A 23760-nucleotide genomic window follows, 5' to 3' on the forward strand; every position below is an offset into this window, starting at 1 on the left:
GTGGAGGTGGAATTTAGGGCCCCTTAAAAGAGACTGAGTTCCAGATAGGCAACAGGGAGCATAAGTGTTGCTGTGGACAACAGAAGCAGAAATATGAAATTGTCCCATGTGCCTTGGGATAGAACCCCAAAGTCAAAATACTATATAGTTCAGCACATTCTTCTCAAAGAGAGTGTTATGGTTGGGTGCAGTCATAAATGCCTCTATTTTCAGGCCTCAAGAGGCAGAGGCAGGTAGAACTCTATGAATTTAGAGGCCAACCTGGTTTATATTACGAGTTCCAGACCAGATAGGGCCCAGAAACCTTGTGACCAATTAGAAAGAGAAAAATCTGTTATTTTAAGAGAATGACCATAGATTTTTTACACTTAGGAAGGCATTCCTTAATGTAAAATAAACAGTCTCGCTTAAATTGTAATTAAACAACACTTTTGTGTTTTGTGACATTTATGTTGTTTGCATTAGAGGAAACAGCAGTATAGCTGTTGGGAACCAAGTTCAAAAAGCCAGCATCTGAGGAAGGAAATAGGTCCTGGTTGGCTTGGGCAGTGGATGTGCTCTGCTTGCTAGTGCAAAGGGCAGGCTGTTTGTCAGGAGACCTTCCATTCTGACCTTCAAGTTGAAGAGTTCCATCCAGCCAGTTGAATGCTGAGGGGCACATGGAACGGGGTCATGATAAGCCCGTGGGACAAGCTTGAGCTCATAGACCTTTATATTTATTGGGATTTAGTGGACTGACTAGGAGCTTTGGAGAGACCAAAGTCTGTGTGCTGGTGAATGGAGCTTACATCTTGCCTATGGCTATGGTGTAGGGTGTTTTTTTTTTTGTTGAAGATTCTGGTCCAGATCAGTACCCTCAATAGGGCCTCACTGCTTATAGCTAGTTATGTGCTGTTCCTGCTGTGTGTACCCCATGTACAGTCAGCATTGAACTCAGTGTAAACGCTGCTCCTTCAGGGCTGGCAGAGGAAGGGAGCAAGAGGTAGATTGCTGGTGGGGATAGTGCAGTTTCTAGCCATTTGTTGCAATGTCTCCATATATTCTGCTGTGGTATTTGGAGTTGTCTGTGGCTTTGGTGGAGGCCTTGTATGTAGAGAATCATGGTCACACAAGGAATAGCTAGCTGGTCCTGAGTAGATGTCTGTGTGATCAGCGTGTGAAAAAGATGAGCAGCTTTTGCCTTGCCGCTGTCTGTTGTTAGTTCTGGCTGGGGATCTTTTGAGTACTGACATTCATACTCATGTTTGAGTTGTGAGGTGTCAATTCTGAAAGTTAATGGAACATGTAGTTAAGCAACGTCCATTTGTTAGCAGACGGTGTGGTTTTGAAAATGAAATGTTTTGCATTTGTATATTGACTTCCATTAAGATATCTGTCTGAGGTACCTGATGGGAGTGTTAGCTGTGGTGCTGCCCTGCCCAGGGTGCTGGTGTAAGGGTTCACTCATCAAGGAACCTGCCAATCTCAGGTGTTGTTAGTTCTCAGCATGGTGAGGGGACTGAGGAGCACAGAGTTTTAGTGGTCCACGTGGCCCATTGGCTACTGGAAATCGTGTTTCACTTAGGTCTCTGTGTAGCCTCCTGTATCCAGTGTGATTCTTCTTGTAACACTCCAGGAGTGTGCCAGTGAACCATGTGGCAGTGGTTGGGAATCTGGACAGCTACTTAGGGCCTGCCTGCGACAGAGCAGGGAGAAGACATGCTTGAGTGTGGAGGGGACCACAAATCAGTGTTCCTGGCCATGCAGTTCCTTGTGGGCAGGCAGCTTTTGATTTAGACATTGGTTGGGAATAATGGAATGTGCCGGAGGCCTTGTGCTCAAGGGCAGGCATGCTCACTCGTTGTCTTGGCAGTAGTGACTGACTCCGAAAGTTAAGCTGGGGGCAGAAAATAGGTCTTTGTTACGTCTTAGCTGTGGAGAAAAAATAGATGGCAGATCTGCAGTACCTGGAGCCCTGGGCAAGGACGCCCCTCTGGTGCATGGTGTGATCTCTGCTGGTCTAGTACTGCTTTGAGGCTGCCCGTTAGTCTTGGCCCTGAAGAGGCCATAGGACTGGATTGGACATTGGAAATCTCAGTCTGTGTAAGATGACTCAGGTAGGAGGAAGAGGAGGCAGGAGGCAAATTATGCACTGAAAGTAAGTGGTCACCTGCTCTAGCCATATGGTCCTATGCCAGCCTGTATACCACCCAATGTCAGTGTTTTCACGTTCATGTGTACCAAGAGTGCCACGCATGACTCTGCACTGTTTCTAACCCCATCTTCTCAGTTCCTGTGTGCTGTGCAAATTCTGTGCTTTTAAAGTGGTTCATGAGCCTAACAAAGTGGGCAGGAAGAATTTTGTCATCATCCAACATGCCAGTGATTCAAGATTCAGCATTTCCATTTCATCGGAATTTTAATCTCTGAGAACAGATTTCTTGGCTCCTTGTGGCATGAGTTTTATGCACTCTTATCTCCCAGATAAAGCTTTTCAACAAAAGACCTCGTAAACAGCAGGCATTTTGTTGAGGTTGTGCTTCCACCAGTCGCCTTTAACAGGCTCCATATGCCCACATTTAGCCCAAAGCCACCTTACTTGCAAGAGTGGCTGTTTTCTGTCTGGTGTTACTCTCAGCTTTGTGTTCCTGATTGGAGGTTCTTAGGAGAACTTCTTTGGCTTAGAACGTTTGTTCTGAGTTCAAGTGACCCAGAGATGTAAGTGGAGCTTGTAAATTGTGTAGCTTTTCACTTTCAAAGGGACTTTTGAATTTAAAGTATTGTGACATAGTGCAAATGTTTTGTGGGAAGTTTGTAGATAAAAACCACACCTACTAATTAATATATGCTACTTTGGATTGTTTAAATCGATGCTCTTGGTTTTCTATCATATGTCCTGTAGGGAGACGTTCAGAATCAGTCTGTCCAGAAAGAACCCTTATCAGTTAGCCCAGCAGGGCCTAACCTTACACCATGGGCTTCACTGCCATTCTGTTCCTTGAGCTTTTTGTGTGTGTGTGTGTGTGTGTGTGTGTGTGTGTGTGTGTGTGTGTGTGTGAAGAAAGGGAGACACTTCTCTCTGGAGTTTGAATTTAAGATTAAGATGTCAGGCCCATATTGGTTCATGCTGGTAAATTTTTCTTAAGTTTTATTTTATCTGTATCAGTGTTTTATCTGCATGTAAGGGCACCAAATTCATGCCTGGTGCCACAGAGGCCAGAAGAGGGCGCTGGATTCCTTGAACTTGGAGTTACAGATAGCTGTTGGCTGCCATGTGGATGCTGGGAACTGAACTTGCGTCTCTTGTAGGAGCAACAAGCGCTCTTAACCACTGAGCCAGCTCTTCACTCCCATGTTTATAATTTGTAAACTCTTTTCTAAAGAGGTTGAAATAATTTTAAAGCTTTGAGAGTAGAGTTGAGACTCACTGGTAGACTATAGGCTCCAAGGGAGTGGGAGATGCTCCTGGCTCCTCAAGAGTCCTCCCCAGTCACTCTCCACTTTGGGCTTTGACTTAGCCCTGGTCAGACAATTTAATATTTGGGTTCTTTGTCTTTGCCACCTTGTGGTACAGAATAAAGTGCTGTGGGAAGCTTTCAAGGCTCCCTTAGTTCTGTGACTGTTTAATTTTCCTCAAGGTAAGTGAATGTTAATGCAGAAACTGTCCTGAACTCAGATGAGAGTTTTAATATTGCTGTGTGAGAAATATTCTCTCACAGTTTTTTCCAGAAAGTAACTTGTGCACCTGGGCTTAGAACAGCAGGCCCACAGTCTTTGGTTAGAGAAACACACACAGTGTTACCTGACGGCCCCAGGCTGCTCACTGCTCAGCAGACCATTGTGTGTGATGCTGTTTCCTTAATTGAATTAGTGTTTTGGTGGACTTCACATTTATATAAGTTTTATAATAGATTTTATAATCTTCAGTTTTCAAAATCACTTTATTTATAATTTTTTCAGGAGATAAATCTCCCCCTAAACTTGAACCATCAGATGCATTACCTCTTCCTTCAAACTCGGAGACTAATTCAGAACCACCAACCCTCAAACCAGTAGAACTCAACCCCGAGCAGAGTAAACTATTCAAAAGAGTCACATTTGATAATGAATCACATAGCACTTGCACTCAGAGCGCACTGGTAAGCGGACACCCTCCAGAGCCCACCCTCGCCAGTAGTGGCGATGTGCCGGCGGCGGCGGCCTCCGCAGTGGCGGAGCCATCAAGCGATGTAAACAGACGCACTTCTGTTCTCTTCTGCAAATCGAAAAGTGTAAGCCCCCCAAAGTCTGCCAAGAACACTGAAACCCAGCCAACTTCTCCTCAGCTAGGGACCAAAACCTTTTTGTCTGTAGTCCTTCCGAGGTTGGAGACTCTACTGCAGCCAAGGAAAAGGTCGAGGAGCACATGTGGAGACTCCGAAGTGGAGGAGGAGTCCCCGGGAAAGCGCCTGGATACAGGTAAATGTCAGGGGCAGCTGCCTCTCCAGGGATCTGTTCATATGTAGCCATGGTACTGAGCTTTTGTTTTTGAAGCATTCTCATTTCTAGAGATGAAGATAGACAACATGGATTCTCTTTCAAAAGCTGTGAGCTGTTTTCAGGCAGTGGCCATTCAGCCTCTTGGCAGCACAGCAGCTGGGTATGGCTGGCCCTGCCCCTCCTTTGTCCCCTTTCTCCTTTCTTGCGTTTATTCACACATCAAGTGCAACTTTGAATGTGGTTTGGTTGAGTACCTTTAATATTGTGTACATGTATGTGTGTAGACTGTAACCTACCAATGGTCACACCTGACACTTAGTAACCCCAGCGTGTGTGAGTGTCTCCTGAGGTCAGTTCCCACTAACCCAGGGCCCTAGATTTGAACCTGAACCATTCCTTCCTCTGAAGACTGCTTTGCCCGTTGGGTACTCTGAAAATAATCTGTCATTTCATTACTTTGCAACATTGACTTAAGGAATATTTTAATGTTTCTCCAGTTTTTTTTTTTTTAAATCTTTTTAGTACATATGCATTGTACTACTAAAGCCTGATATAATCACACTCAAAAAATATTTCTCATTTACTGCTAAGCTTATTTCCTTCCAATGGAGACAGACCTTTAAAAAATGCTGAATTAGTTTATTTCTGTATTTGGTTGGGTTGGGACGTGCTATAATGTGCACACACTTGGGAGTGGTGGTGGAATAGATCTAGAGAAAATGAGAAGGGGGGGTTGGTTATCTCCTTTCACTATGTGGGATTCAACTCAGGTCATCAGGGTTAACAAGAGAATTCACCCACTAAGCCATCACCTAGGCCCTACTACTAAGCTTAGATGTGTTTCATTTCCCAAGAAGTTGCCATGTGTGCCTATACCAATACCATCTTCATGAAAATTCCTTGTGCTGTGCTTGAATAATGTGACATGGTTTTCTCACAGCCTTCTATCTGACCCTCAGATAAAATAGTGTGAAAGGGTGGTGTTATAGTTCTTAAATAGTTAACTGTCATTAGACTTTTTGGTACCAGCATCAGATTTTCAGCATTTACTTTCTGTTAGAAACTTTTGTTTTGGTCTTGGATTAAAGCTTGGTTATTATTCTCTGTCATCCTGTCACACCTAGATAAGTGTCTAAGTTACTTTTCTATTGCTGTGAAGAGACACCACGGTGAAGGCAATTTATAAAAGGAAGCATTGAATTGCAGCTCATGGTTTTAGAGGGTTAGGGTCCATCACCATCATCACCATCATGCCAGGGAGCATGACAGCAGGCAGGCATGATGCTAGAGCATTAGCTGAGAGCCTACATTTGATTTGTAAGCTTGAGAGTGGTGGGGAGAGGAGAGAGAGAGAGCCAGGAAACAGGAGAGCGAACTCTAACTGGGAAATGGCCTAGACTTTTGAAGTCTAAAAATCCACTCCCAGGGACACACCTCCAACAAGGTTATACCTCCTATTTCTTCCCAAACAGACCAACTGGGGACTATACATTCAAATATATGATCCTACTAGGGGCATTCTCATTCTCATTACTATATTCTACTCCCTGGGTCTCTATAGGCTTGTGGCCATAGCACAACGCAAAATGCATTTAGTCCTATTTAGTCCGACTTCAGAAGTCTAAATAGGCCGGGCGGTGGTGGTGCATGCCTTTAATCCCAGCACTTGTAAGGCAGAGGCAGGCAGATCTTTGTGAGTTCGAGGCCAGACTGGTCTATAAGAGCTAGTTCCAGGACAGGCTCCAAAGCTACAGAGAAACCCTGTCTTGAAAAACAAACAAACAAACAACAACAACAACAAAAAAACAAAAAAGGTCGGGCCTGGAGAGATGGGTCAGTGGTTAAGAGCATTGCCTGCTCTTCCAAAGGTCATGAGTTCAATTCCCAGCAACCACATGGTGGCTTACAACCATCTGTAATGAGGTTTGGTGCCCTCTTCTGGCCTGCAGACACAGACAGAATATTGTATACATAACAAATAAATAATTTAAAAAAAGTCCCCATAATCTCACAATGTCAACAGTTTAGAGGTCCAGAGTTTCTTCTGAGACTCTTGGCAATCTCTTAATTTTAACAAAATAAGCAGATCACATACTTTCAACATATAATAGTATAGAACACACATTAACATTACTTCTTAGAAGAGAGGAAAGGGGGTATGGTGAGGATATACTGGGCCAAAGCAAGCCTTAAAACCACCAGGGCAAACGCCACATCATATAGTTCTATGTGCAGTGTCAAAGGCATTAGATGGCCCTTGCCTTCCAGCTTTACTGACTGCAAAACACATCTCTCTCTTGGACTGGTTCCATTCTGTATATGCAGCTCTCCTTGGTAGACATCCCATGACTTGGGCAACTTCAGCTTCTTGAGCTTCAACACAATCCAGGCCTCTCTTTTACAGCTTCGCACATTATTCTTTTTGGACCTCCCCATGCAGGGATTCCTCTGTGCCACACACCTGATCTCAGTGGCTTTCCTTAGCAGAAGAGGAAGTACCTGTGGTTCCTTTACTCTTGTATCCTCCAAGACTAAAGTCAACCACCAAACTGAAGAACTAAATTAGGCCACCAGCTTGGGATGAAACCTCTCCCTGCTCAAATCACGTTGGCATAAGCTTTGTTTTGTTGTTGCTTTTTAGGAACAGATAAATCTTTAGCCTCCCCCCCCCCTCTTACTCCACAAGTTGCAGATTAGCTGAGTAGAATTTCATCCTAAGGATACCACTCACTTTATTCCATTTCTCCTCATCTTTCTACATAAGCCTTGGCTCCAACATTAAATTTTGTGGTGTCCTTGTTCTCTTGAAACGGTATTTTCTTTTTATCCCACTTGTTCTTTTTTTGTTGTAGACATACATAAGAGTGATTACTAAAAGCTATATAACAGTGTCATTGTTAGGTGAAATTTCTGTCCCAAGACTTAGTTCCACATTTTAATTTAGTCTCAGGCTGATTCTTAGTACAAGGACAAAAGCAGCTACATTCTTTGCCAAAATATCACAGAATGATCTTTAACCTAGTTGCTAATGTTATTTCCTTCTGAAACATCTTGAACTGGGCCTCCACAGTCTACATTGGTCTCAGTACTTCTGTCTTCCAAGCTTCAACTAGGGTGCTCATTAAGCCCTACTTACAATGTTCAACCCCTTCTCTTGTCCAAAGTCCTGAAGTTTTTTGAATTATTTCAACAAGCAGCATGGTCAGGCCTGTCACAGGAATACTCCACTCCTGGTCCCAGCTCTCTCTTAGTTACTTTCCTCTTGCTATAAAGAGTAACTTGTAAAAGAAAGCATTTAATTTATTGTTCATGGTTCCAGAGGGTTAGAGTCCATCACCATCATGGTGCTGGAATTAGCTGAGGGGCTAATACCTGATCTGCAAGCATGAGATAGAGAAAGGGAGAGCTAACTGGGGATGACCTGGACTTTTGAGCCTGAAAACCTGTCCCCAATGACACATCTCCTACAAGGCCTCTTCCTACCTCTAATTCTTCCCAAACAGTTCTACCAACTTGGGACCAAGTATTCAAATGGAGGATCTATTTGGGGTCTATTCTCATTCAAACCACGACTAAGAAAAATTGTAGTCAGCAGGGAACAACAATTGGTCTTGCTGACAGTGAAAAGGCTCTGTTTTCTGGAGCCTTGCCAGGTGGTCAGGTCAGAGAGTTTAGAAGAACAGGTTGGCCTGGTATTGTCATTGGCTATTGACATCCCTTCATTCTTCCTGTCTGTCTGTTGGGTTCCTGAACTGAAGCCACACACAGACGAGAATTTCTTGCTAAAGACAACAAATTGTGATTTTTGTTGCAAAATAACTCCTTACAATTTTCTTTCTTTTTTTTTGGGGGGGGGGGATATAGGATTTCTCTGTGTAAATTCTGACTGGCCTGGGACTCCTTAGTAGACCAGGCTGACCTTGAACTCACTGAGATCTACCTCTGCCTCCTAAGTGCTGTGATTAAAGATGTGTGTCACCACCACACAGCCTTTTGTGTGTGTAAGGCTGGGGAATCCCCCCTGGCCCCCATACACAGGTACTGCAGATTGATTGAATCCAGGGCCTTGTGGCAAGTTGTTTACCATGGAGCCCTTTTTATTTTATTTTTTTACATTTATTGTGTTTGTATACATGCCAGAGTGTGTGTGTAGGCCAGAAAATTCCCTAAGCCATGTGAGTCCCAAGGAGGCATCATATGTGTGTAGCAAGCATCTTTTCACCGACTTATCCTGCAGACCCCTTTTTAAACATTTTGAGCAGACTGGCCTTGAACCTTTCCAGTAACTTAACTAGGCCAAAACTCTTTAGCATCCTACCTCAGCTGCAATTACAGGCCTGTACTAATAGGCCCAGCTAATTTAATTGTTACTTTGTACTCAGCAATTTTTTAAGCACTTATTTATTTATTTAATATATATGAATCCTCCATCTGCTTGTACTCCTTTATGCCAGAAGGCCTCCGATCCTACTATAGATGGTTGTGAGCCATCATCTGGTTGCTAGGAATTTAACTCAGGATCTCTGGAGGAGTAGCTCTTAACTCCTGAGACATCTCTTCAGCCCATGTACTCAGTAATTTTATAGAAACTTTTTTTCAATGATCTCTTATTTTGATGAGTTGATAATAACATTATAAAAAATTCAATAAAACCCAGCCGGGCGGTGGTGGCGCATGCCTTTAATCCCAGCACTTGGGAGGCAGAGGCAGGCGGATCTCTGTGAGTTCGAGACCAGCCTGGTCTACAAGAGCTAGTTCCAGGACAGGCTCCAAAACCACAGAGAAACCCTGTCTCGAAAAACCAAGAAAACCCAAAATTCAATAAAACCCAATTTCTTTCTTTTTAAAAGTAATGATAATTACTATTATTTTTATTTTATGTGCATTGGTGTTTTCCTTCATGTATGACTGTGTGAGGATGTCAGATGCTCTGGAACTGGAGTTACAGACAGTTGTGAGCTGCCATGTGGGTGCTAGGAATTGAACCCCGGTCCTCTGGAACAGCAGGCAGTGCTCTTAATCGCAGAGTCGTCACTTGAGCTCCCAATAAAACCTACTTTCTATGAAGTCATGAAGTCATTTTAATGTGCCACTGGAAGTAAAGATTGATGCTAAAGTTGTTTCACTTCTTGGGAGTTTGTATAACTATAGATTTAGTTTTTCCTAGCCATGTTTAGTGACTCTGGTGCCTGTTTGAGCTCACTGGAAGTCCTGTATTGCTTGCTAGTCATGGAATGGTGTCCTCTGGTGCTAGGAGGTTGCTCAGAGAGCACCTCAGTACCAGGTGACATGTGTGCACAGAATGGAGTGGAAATAGCTTTCTACCTCCTCAAGGCTCACATCTATTGGCAGCAGAGTCTGTTGACCCTGCAGGACACTAGCTCTCGCCACGTAGCTGCTGTGCAGAGCCCTTGCTGTGTACTTGGCATCTTCTGCCAGGCTGCCCAGTTGGCCATATGGGCTCTCATAGACCATTTGTCACCCGTGGGCTATTAACCATGGACTTCATGAGATGTTACTTATTTGCACATCTGAGTGAAGTTCTTTTTGGGTTCTCAGTGATAACGGTGAGTCCCAAGCAGTCTTAACTATAGACCTTTAGTACATGTGACCCCAGTGCCTTTGATCCTGACTGAAATGGAGATTTCTGCTTTCTTATTCCAGAATGGCAGTAGATTTCAGTGGATGCATGGTGAATTCCTAAGCGCACTCCTGAGCAGCCGGGAGCCTTATTAGCACTAAGATCTGACCCTCAGGAGCAGGAGGCGTCCACTGCTACATCTGCCTGGCCCATGGTGGGCCAGGCACGGGCTGAATGGGCCCATCCTACCATCGGTGCTGACTGCGCCTCCTCCTGAACCTTCTGGTGCTTTCTGCGCACCTGGATTTCTTGTTCCAAGTTGCAGTTCTTCGCTGTTTGAGGACTTGGAGTATTCAGAACCTTCTGATCTTTTCCAGGTTCATCTGGCACTGTGAACTTTTAGGGAATTCTCTGGTGCTCATCAGTGCACTGCAAGATTCCAAGTTAGATTAAGTACGGACTCATTTATTTTAAAACTACCCATTCAAGGGCTCACTGCTCATGCCTGCGGGATGGGCAGAATGTGGGCAGTGCAGAGCATGGTGTGACTCATTTTATGGGTACCACATTTTTTGGAGCTGGTTCTGTGCCGTATATTCTTTACTCTGACTGCTTGTTTATTTCCATCAATGGACCCTCAGGCCAGGACCTGTGTCACATCTTATTTTGATACTCATGGTGTGGAAATTCTCAATGAAATGGGTGTTGGTGGTGAGCAAGCTAAATGTCTTCCATGGCTGTAGACTGTTGAGGCAGGAAATGTTTCCTGCCCTTGCAGTCAGACTAAATGGTTCTCACTGTTTTCCAGGTTCTCAGTTAACCACTAATGTGCTTGGGTAGCTCACTCTTTGGATCCTAATCCTTTTCTCTTAACCTCGACTTGGACTGGAGTTCTGCTAATGGCCTCTTGGAATACAAAGCCTTCGCCGCCTCCTTGCCTTGCTCCTAGTTTTTGAGGATCACATTGGAACCATCTGTTGAGCCGTCCTTTAAACAGACACTCAGACACCTACCCTTGGAGGAGCTCTCTATCCCTGGCCAGCCCACCCCTCTAAGTCAGCCCAGCAGTGAGAGGAGCTCTGGTGCCTGAGCAGACGTTTCGGCGCCTCAGTTCTTCCTGGTGCATAGATGTGAAGGAAGCAAGGAATGCCTAATCTGGCAGAACCTGCCGTAGCTTGGACAACATAATCCAGCAGTTTGAGCCACATCCTGAGCACGTCTAAAACTGGCCTATGCTGACTGGGGGCTCTGGTTAGGGCAGCCTGGGCTAGGTGTCTGAAGGAACTATATATACAACAGTGGCTAAAATGGGGCCTAAATAGAGCTCCTTACTTGGTTGTTAGCATCTTTTATTTCTTTGTTCTCTACCTGATTTCCCTTCTTTCTTTTTCAGTTTCTCTTGGATTATTAAGCAGTTAGCCTTGTTGGTAGTGGTGCAAATGCCTGCTGAGCCAACTGAGAAGTCCTGCTGGAATTGTCCTTGAGTGGGCGTTTTGGCCTGGTCTTTGGCCTTTCTTGGCCATGTGCAGCAGTGTCTTCATAGACAATACTCAGGAAATGCAGGTGGTGGGTGGGTGTTTGCTGTGCTTTTATTGAAAGGTTGACAGATGCACCCATTGTGTGGTTCTTTGGGGGGCAACAAAGTAAAGTGTCATCAAGGATAATAGATACTTCTGCTACCATCCTGACGGTATTCTTAGCCTGGGGCATAGTGTCCCACATGGGACATAAGCTTGTTGATGTGCAGTAGGTGGGAACAAGTTGGAGCTTTGAGAAGCATGGTCCTGTGCTGTCATGTTTCAGATGAGTCAATGGTGGGAGCAGAAGCAAGGATGCACACAATGGCCACACTCTCAGACACATCTCCTAGGCCACGAGGGGCGGAGAGGCTAGTCAGTCCTGCTTACCAGGCCTGATATTCTTATTTGGCTGCAGCCTTGTGGGTTTTTGGCATCGTGCAGGTTGAGAGTCCAGGATAGAAAGGATCGTGTCCTTACTCTGCTACCTGCATGCCTCAGCTTTACAAGTAGACCACCTAGAACTCTTCCCTGGGCTGTGGGTGTGAACTTTTCAGAGTGGAGACCTAAGCACCCCCCTGAGGTGCTTTTATTCTCCACTCTGTGTACCCCAGTTGTCAAAGGGGAGCTTTGAGAGAAATGGTGGTAGTTAAGTCATGGTCTGGACCTGCCTTGGGACTTAATTGCAGCAGCACATTTGTGGTATCCCCTGGGCCCGAGCAAGGGGTTTGGGCTCTGCCTCGGCCTTTGTAGACCACAAGAACCCTCTGCAACATGTGCTTTGGGGTCATTGACTCTGTCCAGGAGCCATCTCATTTTTTTTGTTTTGATTGTCAAGGGTGGCGGGCGAGTGTGATGTTAGACAGTAAGCCTTAGTGTTAGGCAGGTACTTTGTTCCCCATTCTGCAGCTGATGAGAGAGGCAGAGAGGCTTATACTTGACTTCATGTCAAAGCCAGGCAGTAGCTGTAAGAGCTGTTGAAGCTTGGGTCTCTGGCTCACATTGCCTCTCAGGACATGTCCAGGGCCTTGAAGCCCACCCTCAAGAATCTGTTTGGACCATGAGAACATCCTTGTTTGGGCTGCGGCACCCTCTGGAAAACAGGCCTGGAGAACTGCTTTGCTCAGTAGGCCCCAGGGGTCTTTCCTGGAAGCTTCTCAAGTTTCACAGTGGTTGTGCCAGCTTCTTTTCAAGGTGTTGTGTGTTTTTATGTAATGTGTGAAAAACTTTCTGTAAACTTAGGAGCCCAGATGCAATATGCCTTGGTAATTAAACACTTGGGAAAACTAAAGAGACATTCAACCATATTTTTTTCTTCTTAGAATTATAGACCTTAGTTTTTCCTCTTGTAGGGCTGGTTAGGCCCTGACAAGGTACCTTGCTGTGACCGTCCTTGCTGGGAACACCAAATGTACATGGGGTGTGCTTCTGGTGCCTTCCTAGGCCTTCTTCCTAGGACAGATGACAGTGATGGGCACCTGCTTGTCTAAGACCTCAGACTCCTCTGACCTGCCTGCTGCTACCCGCTCAACCCAGCAATGGCAAATATTCTGGACTTGCAGTCTTCTCTTTAATTATCGGTCCTGGAGCAAGGACTCTGCCCCTCTGTCAAACCATCCAGGTTGGGAGGGCTGCCTCTGTGTTGAATCTGCTCACCCAAGTCTGAGTGTTGCTTCCCCCACCCCCACTCCAGGGCAGCAGCATATTCCACTGCCTCCTGAGAAAAAGAACTCTTGGGCCTTAAGGCCCTTTAAGAGTAGGGTATGACTTCTTCCCTGTCATGTGCCTTCAATGCTTTGCCAGTGATGGGGACCTGCTTGTCCAATAAACAAGAAGCTTCTCAGAGGCCTTGTCAACATAAGCAGGTCCTTTTCACAACCTTGTAATCTAGACAGTCACTTCAAAGATTTCTAAGAAAATGTAAATTTATGTTTTATTTTGGAAATAGTTTTTTACACTTTTAAGGATGTGGGAAGATGGGCATGTATGAAGAAAAAGTGTTTCCAGTCCCCCATTTCTGTCCCCTTCCCTGTTTTAAGCTGGTGCAGCCAGAAGGTGCCAGGCACAAACCCCCTGATTCAGGGAGCTCTGTGCAGGGACCAAGGTTGTGCCTTTTCCTACTGATTGAAATGGAAGTTACTCTTCCGTGGGAAGAATATGGTAGTTGCATTGACTCAGATTTGTCTTATTAAAGTACTTTTCAAATATCAAGATGATGTGGTTGTATTTGTCCAGACATTCATTTATCTGGCCACTACACGTTCAGCTTCCTATGAGGAGGTGGGAATGTTCTTCTTGGTGTTGCAGGGCCAACGTGCATGCTAAGGCAAGTGCTCTTTTTTTTTTTTTTTTTTTGGTGTTTTTGTTGTTTTGCTTTTAAAACTTAATTTTCTATTTACTATTCCCTAAAGTTCCACAGGTATCAATGTGTATTTGTGGAGTATTGTAGTGTTCCACCTCTCTAGGGTACTGGAGGGTCCTTGTCTAGACACCACTCATTCCTTGTAGAGTGGACAGTCTGACTTTGTTGGAAGCTTACAGAAGTGCATGTGATATGTTAATTTGGGGAGTGGTAACAGATTCTTTTTGCTTTGCATTCGTGGAAGTTGTTGAAATTACTTGTGGAGTGTGTGTAGAACTTCCTTGACTGTTGTTACTATGATTTGTTGTGCTTATTTCATTCAACAGTGTGTCTGTCCTTTAAGGTCATCGGAATGAGAATAAAGATACTACTGGTTTTTCTGAACAAAGTGTTCTTTGTGGGGCTGGAGATGTAACTCAGGTGGTGGAGTGCTTAATTGGCATGCTTTGATCTCCAGCACCACATGAACCAGGTGTGGTAGGAGGTTGGAGGCAGGAGGATCAGGAAACCAGAGCATCCTGAGCTCTTTGAGACCCTGTTTTACAAGAGCAAAGTTATTTGGAAAATATATTCTAATTTTAAAGAAGGCGGAAGTGCATGAATAAATTGGGCTAGAGCTACTACTTTGGGGTAGGTGACTGTGCCACTGTCTGCTTCTTGTGTTCCAGGTCTCACCAATGGCTTTGGGGGTACTAGAAGCGAGCAGGAGCCGGGCAGTGGCTTGGGGAGAAAAGCTGCGCCCCGACGGCGCTGTGCATCTGAATCCAGTATTTGTTCCAGCAACAGCCCACTCTGCGACTCAAGGTAGGTCCTGTCCTCCAGCAGGGTGTGTGGCTTTCATCTGAAAACCACTTGAGAAAGAAAGGCTGTTCTGGTATCTAGTTGATGTGTGTGCCTGCTATTCAAGGCAAGTTTCTTCTGAGTCAGAAGAAAATCTATATAAAAGCTTAATCTAAGTTAATGTATAATTAACTTGCAGTTTGTGCTTTCCACTCCCCAAATCCTTCTCTTACTGAGACTGTGGTCTGCATAGCCCTGCCTGTCTATTCTTAGGTGGCCACTTGTCAGCTAGGTTGGGTGGCTCAAGCACCCTTACTGGAACAGGCTCACTTTTCTTGGGTCTCCATACCCTTGACAACTCAGCACCTGATGTAGGATGAAGCCACAGGCATGGGGCTCTTGACTGTAGTCTCAGTTTGACTCATCTCTGCTTCTCCCGAAGTTTTAGTACACCCAAGTGTGGGCGAGGGAAGCCTGCCCTTGTGCGAAGGCACACACTAGAAGACCGCAGTGAGCTGATATCTTGTATTGAAAACGGGAACTATGCAAAGGCTGCCAGGATTGCAGCTGGTAAGTTGGGGTACCCTAGTTTTCTGGTGGGCATTTTGGAATACAAAATGGGGAGGCAAGGTCTCCCAGAGTCTGGTCTTGGTGGCTTGGGACTGAGTCAAGCCCCTGCATTTGAGAAAAAGTGTGAACTTAAGCTTATTTACCAGAGGTTTGCGGTACAGGGTTTCAGGCATATCGCGGGCTACACTGTATAGACAGTCTGTGGGGAGGAATGACTTTGTCATGCTAGGATATACTTGGTTCTGAGTAATTCCTGAACGCCACAGCCAGGGTGGTCATTCCCAGTTTCAGGCCACAGTGTAAGGGAGTGGGGTAGCAGAAGATCTGAAACAGCAGAAGCAGCCCAGCCACTAGCAAGCTCTTCCCTCTAAGAGATCCTCAGACGGAAAGAGAGCAAGTGTGCACCCATCTCATCCCAGTTTATATTCCTCTCAGTGCTGGGGTTAAAGCTGTGAGCCACCACCACCCGGATCTTATTTCTGCATTGATTAGGCTGGCCTTGAACTCAGAGAGCTCCACTGCCTCTGTCTCCCAATCCTGGGATTAAAGGTGTGTGCCACCAAAGCCTGGCTTCTAGTGGCTTAGTTTTACCTTCTGGTCTTCATGCAAGCTTTATTTATTAAAATATAAATAAAATATCACTGTAGAGAGGAACCTGCTGGGCTGATGCTGTTCATACTTTTCCTGTCAGAGTGGGCCAAGCCAACTCCAGGGATAAAAGCACCTGGTATTGCCTGAGGCATGGGGCTTTAGTGGGGCCAGCTCTCTGTGAAGGCACCTGTGCTCTGTGTGTCAGAGACTACAGGGAAACTAGTGTGGCCATATGGGCTGCAGTGACTATGGTGGACACGCTGGAGGTTCTGAGCATGGAGAGGCTAATGTGCTCTTTTGCTGCTGTGAGGCGGAACCAGGGGCTGGCTGGACACCTGTTACCAGCAGTTTTCAGTGAGGGTTGCACACGGTGGACACCTGGGATGTGTCTGGGGCTGCCGGTGGACTCTGAGACTTGGAAGAGCAAGGTGGTAGTGGAGCAAGCCAGGACTTGGATTTGGGTGTTTGGTTGTGTAATAGGCATCTGGTACATGCCAAGGACCCCATCCCTAGAGTTCAAGTGTGGTGAGGTAATGGGGACCTGGAGTCATAGATAGGCCTTAGAGCTGGGGAGGGTAGGAGGCAGGGAAGCCTTTGATAGACTTCTAGACCTGTTCTTCACAGGAGGAAGTGAGGTAATCTGCCTCTCCTAGACCGAGGTGGTGCCATAGGACTATCCTGCTCCAGCAGCTACGGAAGCTGGGGTCTGGGTGGGGCTTTTGTCAGCCCTCAGGCTTTGTGGCTGTGCTGGGTATGTTGGGGGTTCTCCTGCTGGTCCTGACTCTGGGGTTCCCCGTTTTCTAGAGGTGGGACAGAACAGCATGTGGATTTCCACCGATGCTGCAGCCTCTGTCCTGGAGCCTCTGAAAGTGGTATGGGCCAAGTGCAGCGGCTATCCCTCCTATCCAGCACTGGTGAGTCTGGAGGCTGTGAGTAGGGTGTTTTGGTGGGACCTGGGGTGGGGTCCCAGTGCATGCTCTGTACCTTGCAGTTCCTGTGCTGCCAGGGGTTATGTCGTGGCTTTGGAGGCAGGTGTGGGAGTGGCTGTGAGCTTGTAAGGCATGTGGCCCTGAGTTTGAGAATGCTCTGAGTGACTGGAACTTGTCCTTGGCAGATCATTGACCCCAAGATGCCACGAGTGCCTGGCCACCACAATGGTGTCACCATCCCCGCCCCACCCCTGGATGTGCTGAAGATCGGTGAGCACATGCAGACTAAGTCTGAGGAGAAGCTGTTCCTTGTTTTGTTTTTCGACAATAAGAGAAGCTGGTGAGTGTTGTGTCTGCAGCTCAGGCAGAGCTGGGATCTATTAGCCCCAGGGCTTGGATTGACCCATGCTGAGTCAGGTTGTCTCCAAGTGTCTTGGTCCTTGTCTAAGAAGGTCACTGTTCATTGACACCATGGGGATTGAGGAGTCTGCTCACTTCCTGCCTGACAGCTCCTATCACTTAGTACATCCCAGAATGGCTCAGGCTGTCTTCATATCTTGTTCCAGCTTCCCTTGCATGGACTGTCTGACTACTGTTCTGCTAGGACACAAGAGTCACCCCCTTCCTGGAGTTCCCTGTCCATCTCCCCTATCCTGCCTTCACTCAGAGCTACTGAGGAACCCCTATTTTGCTATGGTTCACATCCTAAGACAAGTGTTACCTGCTGACATCTTGACCTTATTTAGTTGAGTCCAGACATTTTTATGTGGCCTTTATCACTGAGAGTGCTTAGGACTAGGAGGTCCTTCATAGCCCCCCATGGAAACTTAGCAAGTCCCCTTTTCCTCCCTGCCCTGACTGTCTGGCAGCTAGTGTTCATCAGTGAGACTTATACTTGCTGGTCCTGTTTCTGGAGTCTGTTCCTCCATCCTAGAATGCCTCCTTACTGGGTTCCAGGGTTTACTCACCTATGTTATGTGCACACATCTGTTCTGCTTTATCCCTTATGTGCATATGTGTGTGTACCTAGGCTCACCTTGTGTATTACATATATGTGTATTCTTGGGCTTGTCCTGTGAATACAGCTTTATGTTTACAACTTATCCCCGTAGCCGCTTGGATATGTTTGGGAAAGAGGGTTGTATCATGATTTTTATGCCCCACCTGAGTCCAGGGCTAATGGATACCCTGTGCACCCAAGCCATCCTGCCTGAGGCCCAGAATGTAGGGAGATTGGATTGTGTACTGCCAGGTTCCTTCTTATGCACAGGGCCTGGTGGTTGGTCGCCCATAGTGAGAACGGGTTGGTGGTTCTTATGCTCTCTCTTCTCTTTAAAAGGCAGTGGCTTCCCAAGTCCAAGATGGTTCCTCTGGGTGTTGATGAGACCATTGACAAGCTGAAAATGATGGAAGGGAGGAACTCTAGCATTCGGAAGGCCGTGCGGATTGCATTTGATCGAGCCATGAATCATCTGAGTCGTGTCCATGGGGAGCCAGCCAGTGACCTCAGTGACATTGACTGAGATGGCTTCCAGCAAAAGGCAGTGACCAAAGCCACAGTCAGCCAGCCGGGAGCCTTGTCTATAGTGTTGATAAGCTGTACATGTTTGTATATTGTTCAGAACTTAACTTATTCTGATTTTCTAGGCATAGTTCTTTAATTCTTTTTCCCCAGGGAGGGGGAGGTTTCACTTCCAAGTTTTCTATGAAACCATCTTGTCTTGGCGCTTTGCAAGTGGGGCAGGCGTGTTCCGAGCAGTGCGGTGTGGGTCTCCCACTGGTGGTGCGCGGCCTCACTTACTTTAATCTGTAGTGTTTTTTTTTAAAGACTTTTGAATGTTTAATAATTTTGTAGATCATGCTCTTTACACAGAGTACCGCTTATTTAATAAGACGGGATGTAAATTTACAATGACAAATGTGTATTTTAAGAAAGAAAATGACATTATTTTGAATGGTACTTTGTGCAAAGAGGGAATAAATTTATGCTGTGTGCATCACTTGCAAATCACCAAAAATGTCCCGCCAGCTGCTGCCGGGCAGGGCCCGTTCTCATTGTCCTGTCTGCCCTGAGTCTCCTGCTCCGCCCTGACTCCTGCAGGCGTGCCTCCCAGCGGGTTATTTATTGTAGAAAGTGTACTCATTTGCTTTATAATGAAAAATAAATTTGCAAAGGTATATTGATATGCATTTTTATACAGGCACATAAAATTCAACTTTGGTGTGGGAGCAGAATGTGTTGCGTGGTTATATACATGACTGGCCTGTGTGTACTTTGATTTTGTAACTTGTAATCTTTTGTTTACAATGAGGGGCTTTCTGTAACTTGTTTTAATTTAGAACACTTTGGTAGCAATAGATCTTTGGATACATTTTTGTATGGTACATGTGATGTATATAGAATTAGTACTTTATTTTTATTTTTAAGAGGTAAAGCATTATGTTAGGGGGGAAAAGGCAGGGTGGGTTTCCAAATTTGCATTTTTATATTAAAAATAAAGTGAAGATTTGGACAGTGTGGCCCTCTCATTCCTGCATCACTAGGAGGCTGGGTGAGCTGTAGCCCGAGGTACATGAGGGCACTGGGGCCTTGAGAGGGTGGTGTGACCAGGTAGATGACACATTTGACTTAACAATTCACCTGGGATGGCATTATTTATTATTTTGCCTAATCATATTTTTATTTTAAAGCTAAATAGTTACTAAAAATTTAAAATGTTCTTTTAAGTCTACATGTTTGTAATATCTCCATAGAAACTTGAAAATAAAAAGTCTTCCTTTGGTAGTTTTGTCCCGTGTTTGGCAGATGCTCATATGCCCAGCATCCCTTTCTACCTCTGTGAGGCAGACTGGGGTGGCCCGAGGCCTCAAGGCTGGCATGCTCATGGTGGGCAGACGCTGTTGGCTCTCTGCCTGGTTTCTGCTGCTCCCCATCCGACCTCCTGTTGTTGAGTCTGGTTTGAGCTGTGGTTGACCTTTGCCCTGGGACAATCTGTGGGGTGGAGCTGCTGCAGGAGTATGGCTTGGGGTGTCCTAAGACCGAGAAGGGTACAAGTAGCTATCCTGGGTTTGAAGCCAGATGTCATTCATCATCCCTGGTTCCGGGGAGCCAGGGCCAGATGACCCCTCCTGGGTGATTGTCTGAAATCTTCCAGAGCTAGTCTGGCATTTCCCAGCTCTCATTTCCTGTCTCTCCAACCCCCTTTTCCCTGTATCATCCTGTACCCACTGTGGGGTCTGGCCACTTGTTCCAGTCTGTTCAGAACTTGCCCGATGTCAGTACTTTAGTAGGTATCCGGTAGACTAGGTGACTGGTCACCCGACTGGTCACCCTGAAGCCCACTGGGTGTCGTTAGCCCGTTAGCCCTTGAGGCAGGAGTGCGAGCACCCTCTTGGGTGCTGACTGAGTCCCTGAGAGTGTGTATCTTGAGTTGGCCATCATGGCCCTAACTGTGTAGTGCTGGGGAGTGTGTTTTGTGTCTTAGGAGGCCCGTTGTCCTGCCACACTCACAGCCTCAGTTGTGGGACTGGGGATTAAGCTGCTTTTTAAAGAACTGTTTTTTAATTGATTTTTTTTCTTTTAGTTTTTTTGAGATAGAGTTTCTCTGTGTAGGTTTGGAGCCTGTCCTGGAACTTGCTCTGTAGACCAACCAGACTGAACTCGAATCAGAGATCCGCCTGCCTCTGCCTCCCTAGTGCTGGGATTAAAGGCGTGCACCACCACCGCCCGATTTGAATTCCACGTGTGTGTACAGTGGACCGTGGCCGTACCACCTGCATTTTCCTCCTGTCACTCTTACCATATCCCCCAGACAGGCCCATGCCCCTCTCCCAACTTCATATCATTGTTTTTGTAAGCACACTAATTTCAATCAATACTGTCCATATGTGCATGGGTATGGGGCCACCTGTGGAGCTTGGAAACCTTACCAAGGGGAATCATTGTCAAAAAGTCTTCATCCTACAACAGCCTTTAACTGCCAGCAGCTCCTCAGTAAGGGGCAGGGCCTGCAGATCATTGCCCTCACCTGTGCCGGCTTTTGCTGGTTCAGTCTCAGTGCCGGTTTTGTCTGGCAGCTACAGCTGGCTGCTGTAGTGTGATTCAGCATGTCCAGAAGACACTGTCTTGCAACACTCAGCTTCATCTCTTCCAGGATGTTCCCTGAGCTTTGCGGTGTAGAGTGTGTGGTCCTGTTTCGGGCTGAGTACTCCGTCTCATCTAGGTAACCAGCTGGTTAGTGTGTTTCTCCATGGACAACTGCCCACTGCAAAGAGACGTGGCTCTGCCTAAGACTGAGAGCCGCCCAGGTCCTGGGTCAGATCCATTTTCTGTGGGTCTGAAATGAGTTGTTTGTGCTTCTGTCTTGGGGTTTTTATTGCTGTGAAGAGACACCATGACCATGGCCCCTCTCTCTCTCTCTCTCTCTCTCTCTCTCTCTCTCTCTCTCTCTCTCTCTTTGAGACAAGATTTCTCTGTATCCTTGGCTGTCTGTAAACCAGGCTGTCCTCGAGCTCACAGAGATCCGCTTGCTTTTGTCTCCTGAATGCTGGGATTAAAGGTGTGTGCTACCACTGCCGGCCACAGCAACTCATAGATTATAAATAACATTTAATTGAGGTGGCTCTCTCAGTTCCAGAGCTTCAGTCCATGATCATTAGGATGGGGGAGCATGGCAGAATGTAGCAGGCAGATGTGCTGGATCTGAGAGTCCTTCATCTTAACTCGGGCAGTGGAAGTTGACTGACACACTGTACGGTATCTTGAGCATAGGAAACTTTGAAACCCGCCCCCACAGTGACACTTACTCCAACAAGGCCACAGCTTCTAATAGCGCCACTCTCAGCGGTGTGGCGGGGGAGAGGGCACATTTTCTTTCAAAACTACCACAGCTTCTCTTAGTTTCTGCCATGTAGAGAAGAGGAGCTGGCTTGAACCATCTTCATCTTTCTCCGTCATGCACTTGATTCTGTGACAGGATCATGACACTTAGCACCTAGTTGCCTCCTGAATTAGCAAAATTGCAGACCCAAGACGTCAAACTAAGATGCTGTTTATATGAAAATTTCAGAGTGAAACTCAGTATTATGTGTACTAACTTGAAAAGACAATTTTTCTTTGAGAGATGCAAAATAGACCACACGTGAGCCAGGAAGCCCACATAGTTTAGGCCACATGCATTAAAAGCAACAATAAAAAGCTTAGATTTCTACATAGTTTTAAAAATCATAGTTAAAAAGGGGCTGGAGAGATGGCTCGGTGGTTAAGAGCAATGTTCTTGCAGAGGACTTGGGTTTGATTCCCAGCTACCACATGGCAACTCAAAGTTGGCATCCAATGCCACCTTCTGACCTCTACAGGTTATCAGGCACCCATATGGTACCCATCCATCCGTAAAGGCAAAATACCCATAAAGTAGTAAAAACAACTTTTGAAAAATTGTGGTAAAAATGTGGAAAAAACAGCATATCTTTTCAAAAGTGACTACAAACAAAATTGGTTGTGTGTAGGGATAAGCCCGCCCCTCGGGGACGGGCTCGCCTCGGGCGAATGTTTATTGATAAATTGGGTGCGCAGAAGCCACGTGCCCCTTCCTGCTTCTGGTACTCCGCTGGAACCTTGGTTTCGTGAGTCTGGTTTTTCCATTGAAGTTGTTCAAATATCTATTACTATTGGTCTTCATTAATCTAAACCGCCACATTTGGCGCGCCAACGGGGGGCAATTTGCCCCCCCCCCCCCCTTAGCCCGCTGAGCCCACAGCAGGTCCTGGGCGGTCACAGTTGCCGCAGCGCCGGCCTGCTCGCTCGCCCGCCCTAGGCCCGCAGTCGCGGTCGCCGCAGCAGCAGCAGCAGCAGCAGCAGCAACAACAGCGCACCACCAAGGCTTCTTAGAAGTTTTCAGATCCTGCCATTTTCTGGAACTCGGTCACCCCAGCTACTCTCCTCCCTGCAGACTGCTGGCCAGAGGTTCCTAGATGACCATATGGGCATTTGGGAGTATGAAGTGGTGGACACTCAGTTTAGGGTTCTGGGCCTAAGAGTGAAGAACCCCAGAACAGAGAACAGAAGGCTGCCACAGATGAAACCCAACTGGGCCCTGGCCTTGGTGCTTCACCACCTTACACTTCTGAATATCAGCATCATTATTGCAGAAGTGATCATTAATAGCTTCAAACAAAAAACATTCCACCTCGGTCACCGCAATAGAGATGAGTGAAGCCTGTGAAGGGGATGCCATTTAATTTGTAGTTCTGATTAAGAGGCATCGGAGGAGTGTGGGGAATAGGGTGGTCACTGTCCTACCACAGAAAAGGTGAGGACATTGCCTCATGGTGTCCCGAGAGCTGACCCTAAGGGTCAGCCACCACGGGTTGGATATGTCTGGTAGTCAGGGATGAGCTGGCAACTGGACACTTGGTCCATGGTATCTTGGGGACAAAAGGACAGACGCCTTCTGCCATGTCATTCATTGTATACACCTCTGTCATTACAGTGGAATGCCAGCCTGTAGCACAAGTTTAAATGGTCTTAATAATAAAAACCCAGAGTCAAATAAGTATAAGGGTTAATGCTGAAGATCAGAGAAGCAGAATAGCCACCCACTAGAGTTCTTACCTCTACCAATGCTCAGACGGCAGAGATGATCCTGTCTCCATGACTCCTCAGACTGAATGCTTTCTCTACGAACCCTCAGACTGCAACCGTCTCTACGAATCCTCAGATTGCCTTTAGCTCCTGTCTCCTCCCACTTTATATTTCTCTCTGCCCAGCCTTATCACTCCTCTCTCTACTTCCCTAATGCTGGGGTTAAAGGCATGGGATCCCAATGGGATCACCTTTGTGTGAGCTTTGTTTCTGTTTCTTGTGTAGCTCAGGGTGGCCTTGAACTCACAGAGATCTCTCTGCCTGTCTCCTGAGTGCTGGGATTAAAGATGTGTGTCACCACTGCCTGGCCTCTGTGGTGGCTTAGCTCT

General features: G+C 46.3%; 1 protein-coding gene across 4 annotated transcripts in view; it reads left to right on the forward strand.

Moving 5' to 3' along the window:
• Brd1 (bromodomain containing 1) overlaps nt 1–19573 on the forward strand; it is a 48480-nt gene extending 28907 nt beyond the window's left edge. Inside the window, exons 8-13 of one of the 4 annotated variants that reach the window (XM_050128780.1) lie at nt 3940–4437; nt 14587–14722; nt 15141–15268; nt 16664–16773; nt 16974–17128; nt 18128–19573. In XM_050128780.1, coding sequence (XP_049984737.1) covers nt 3940–4437; nt 14587–14722; nt 15141–15268; nt 16664–16773; nt 16974–17128; nt 18128–18311 — 1211 coding nt within the window. In that variant the 3' untranslated portion in view covers nt 18312–19573. Of the gene's footprint in view, nt 1–3939; nt 4438–14586; nt 14723–15140; nt 15269–16663; nt 16774–16973; nt 17129–18127 lie in introns of those variants that run through there. The other 3 variants (XM_050128788.1, XR_007589578.1, XM_050128796.1) reach the window with 3 other exon arrangements.
• The last annotated feature ends 4187 nt before the right edge of the window (nt 19574–23760 follow it).

Source organism: Alexandromys fortis, unplaced genomic scaffold, assembly GCF_014885135.2.
Source record: "Alexandromys fortis isolate MF-2015 unplaced genomic scaffold, M_Fortis_MF-2015_v1.1 scaffold_28, whole genome shotgun sequence".
In the NCBI taxonomy this organism is placed as follows: domain Eukaryota; kingdom Metazoa; phylum Chordata; class Mammalia; order Rodentia; family Cricetidae; genus Alexandromys; species Alexandromys fortis.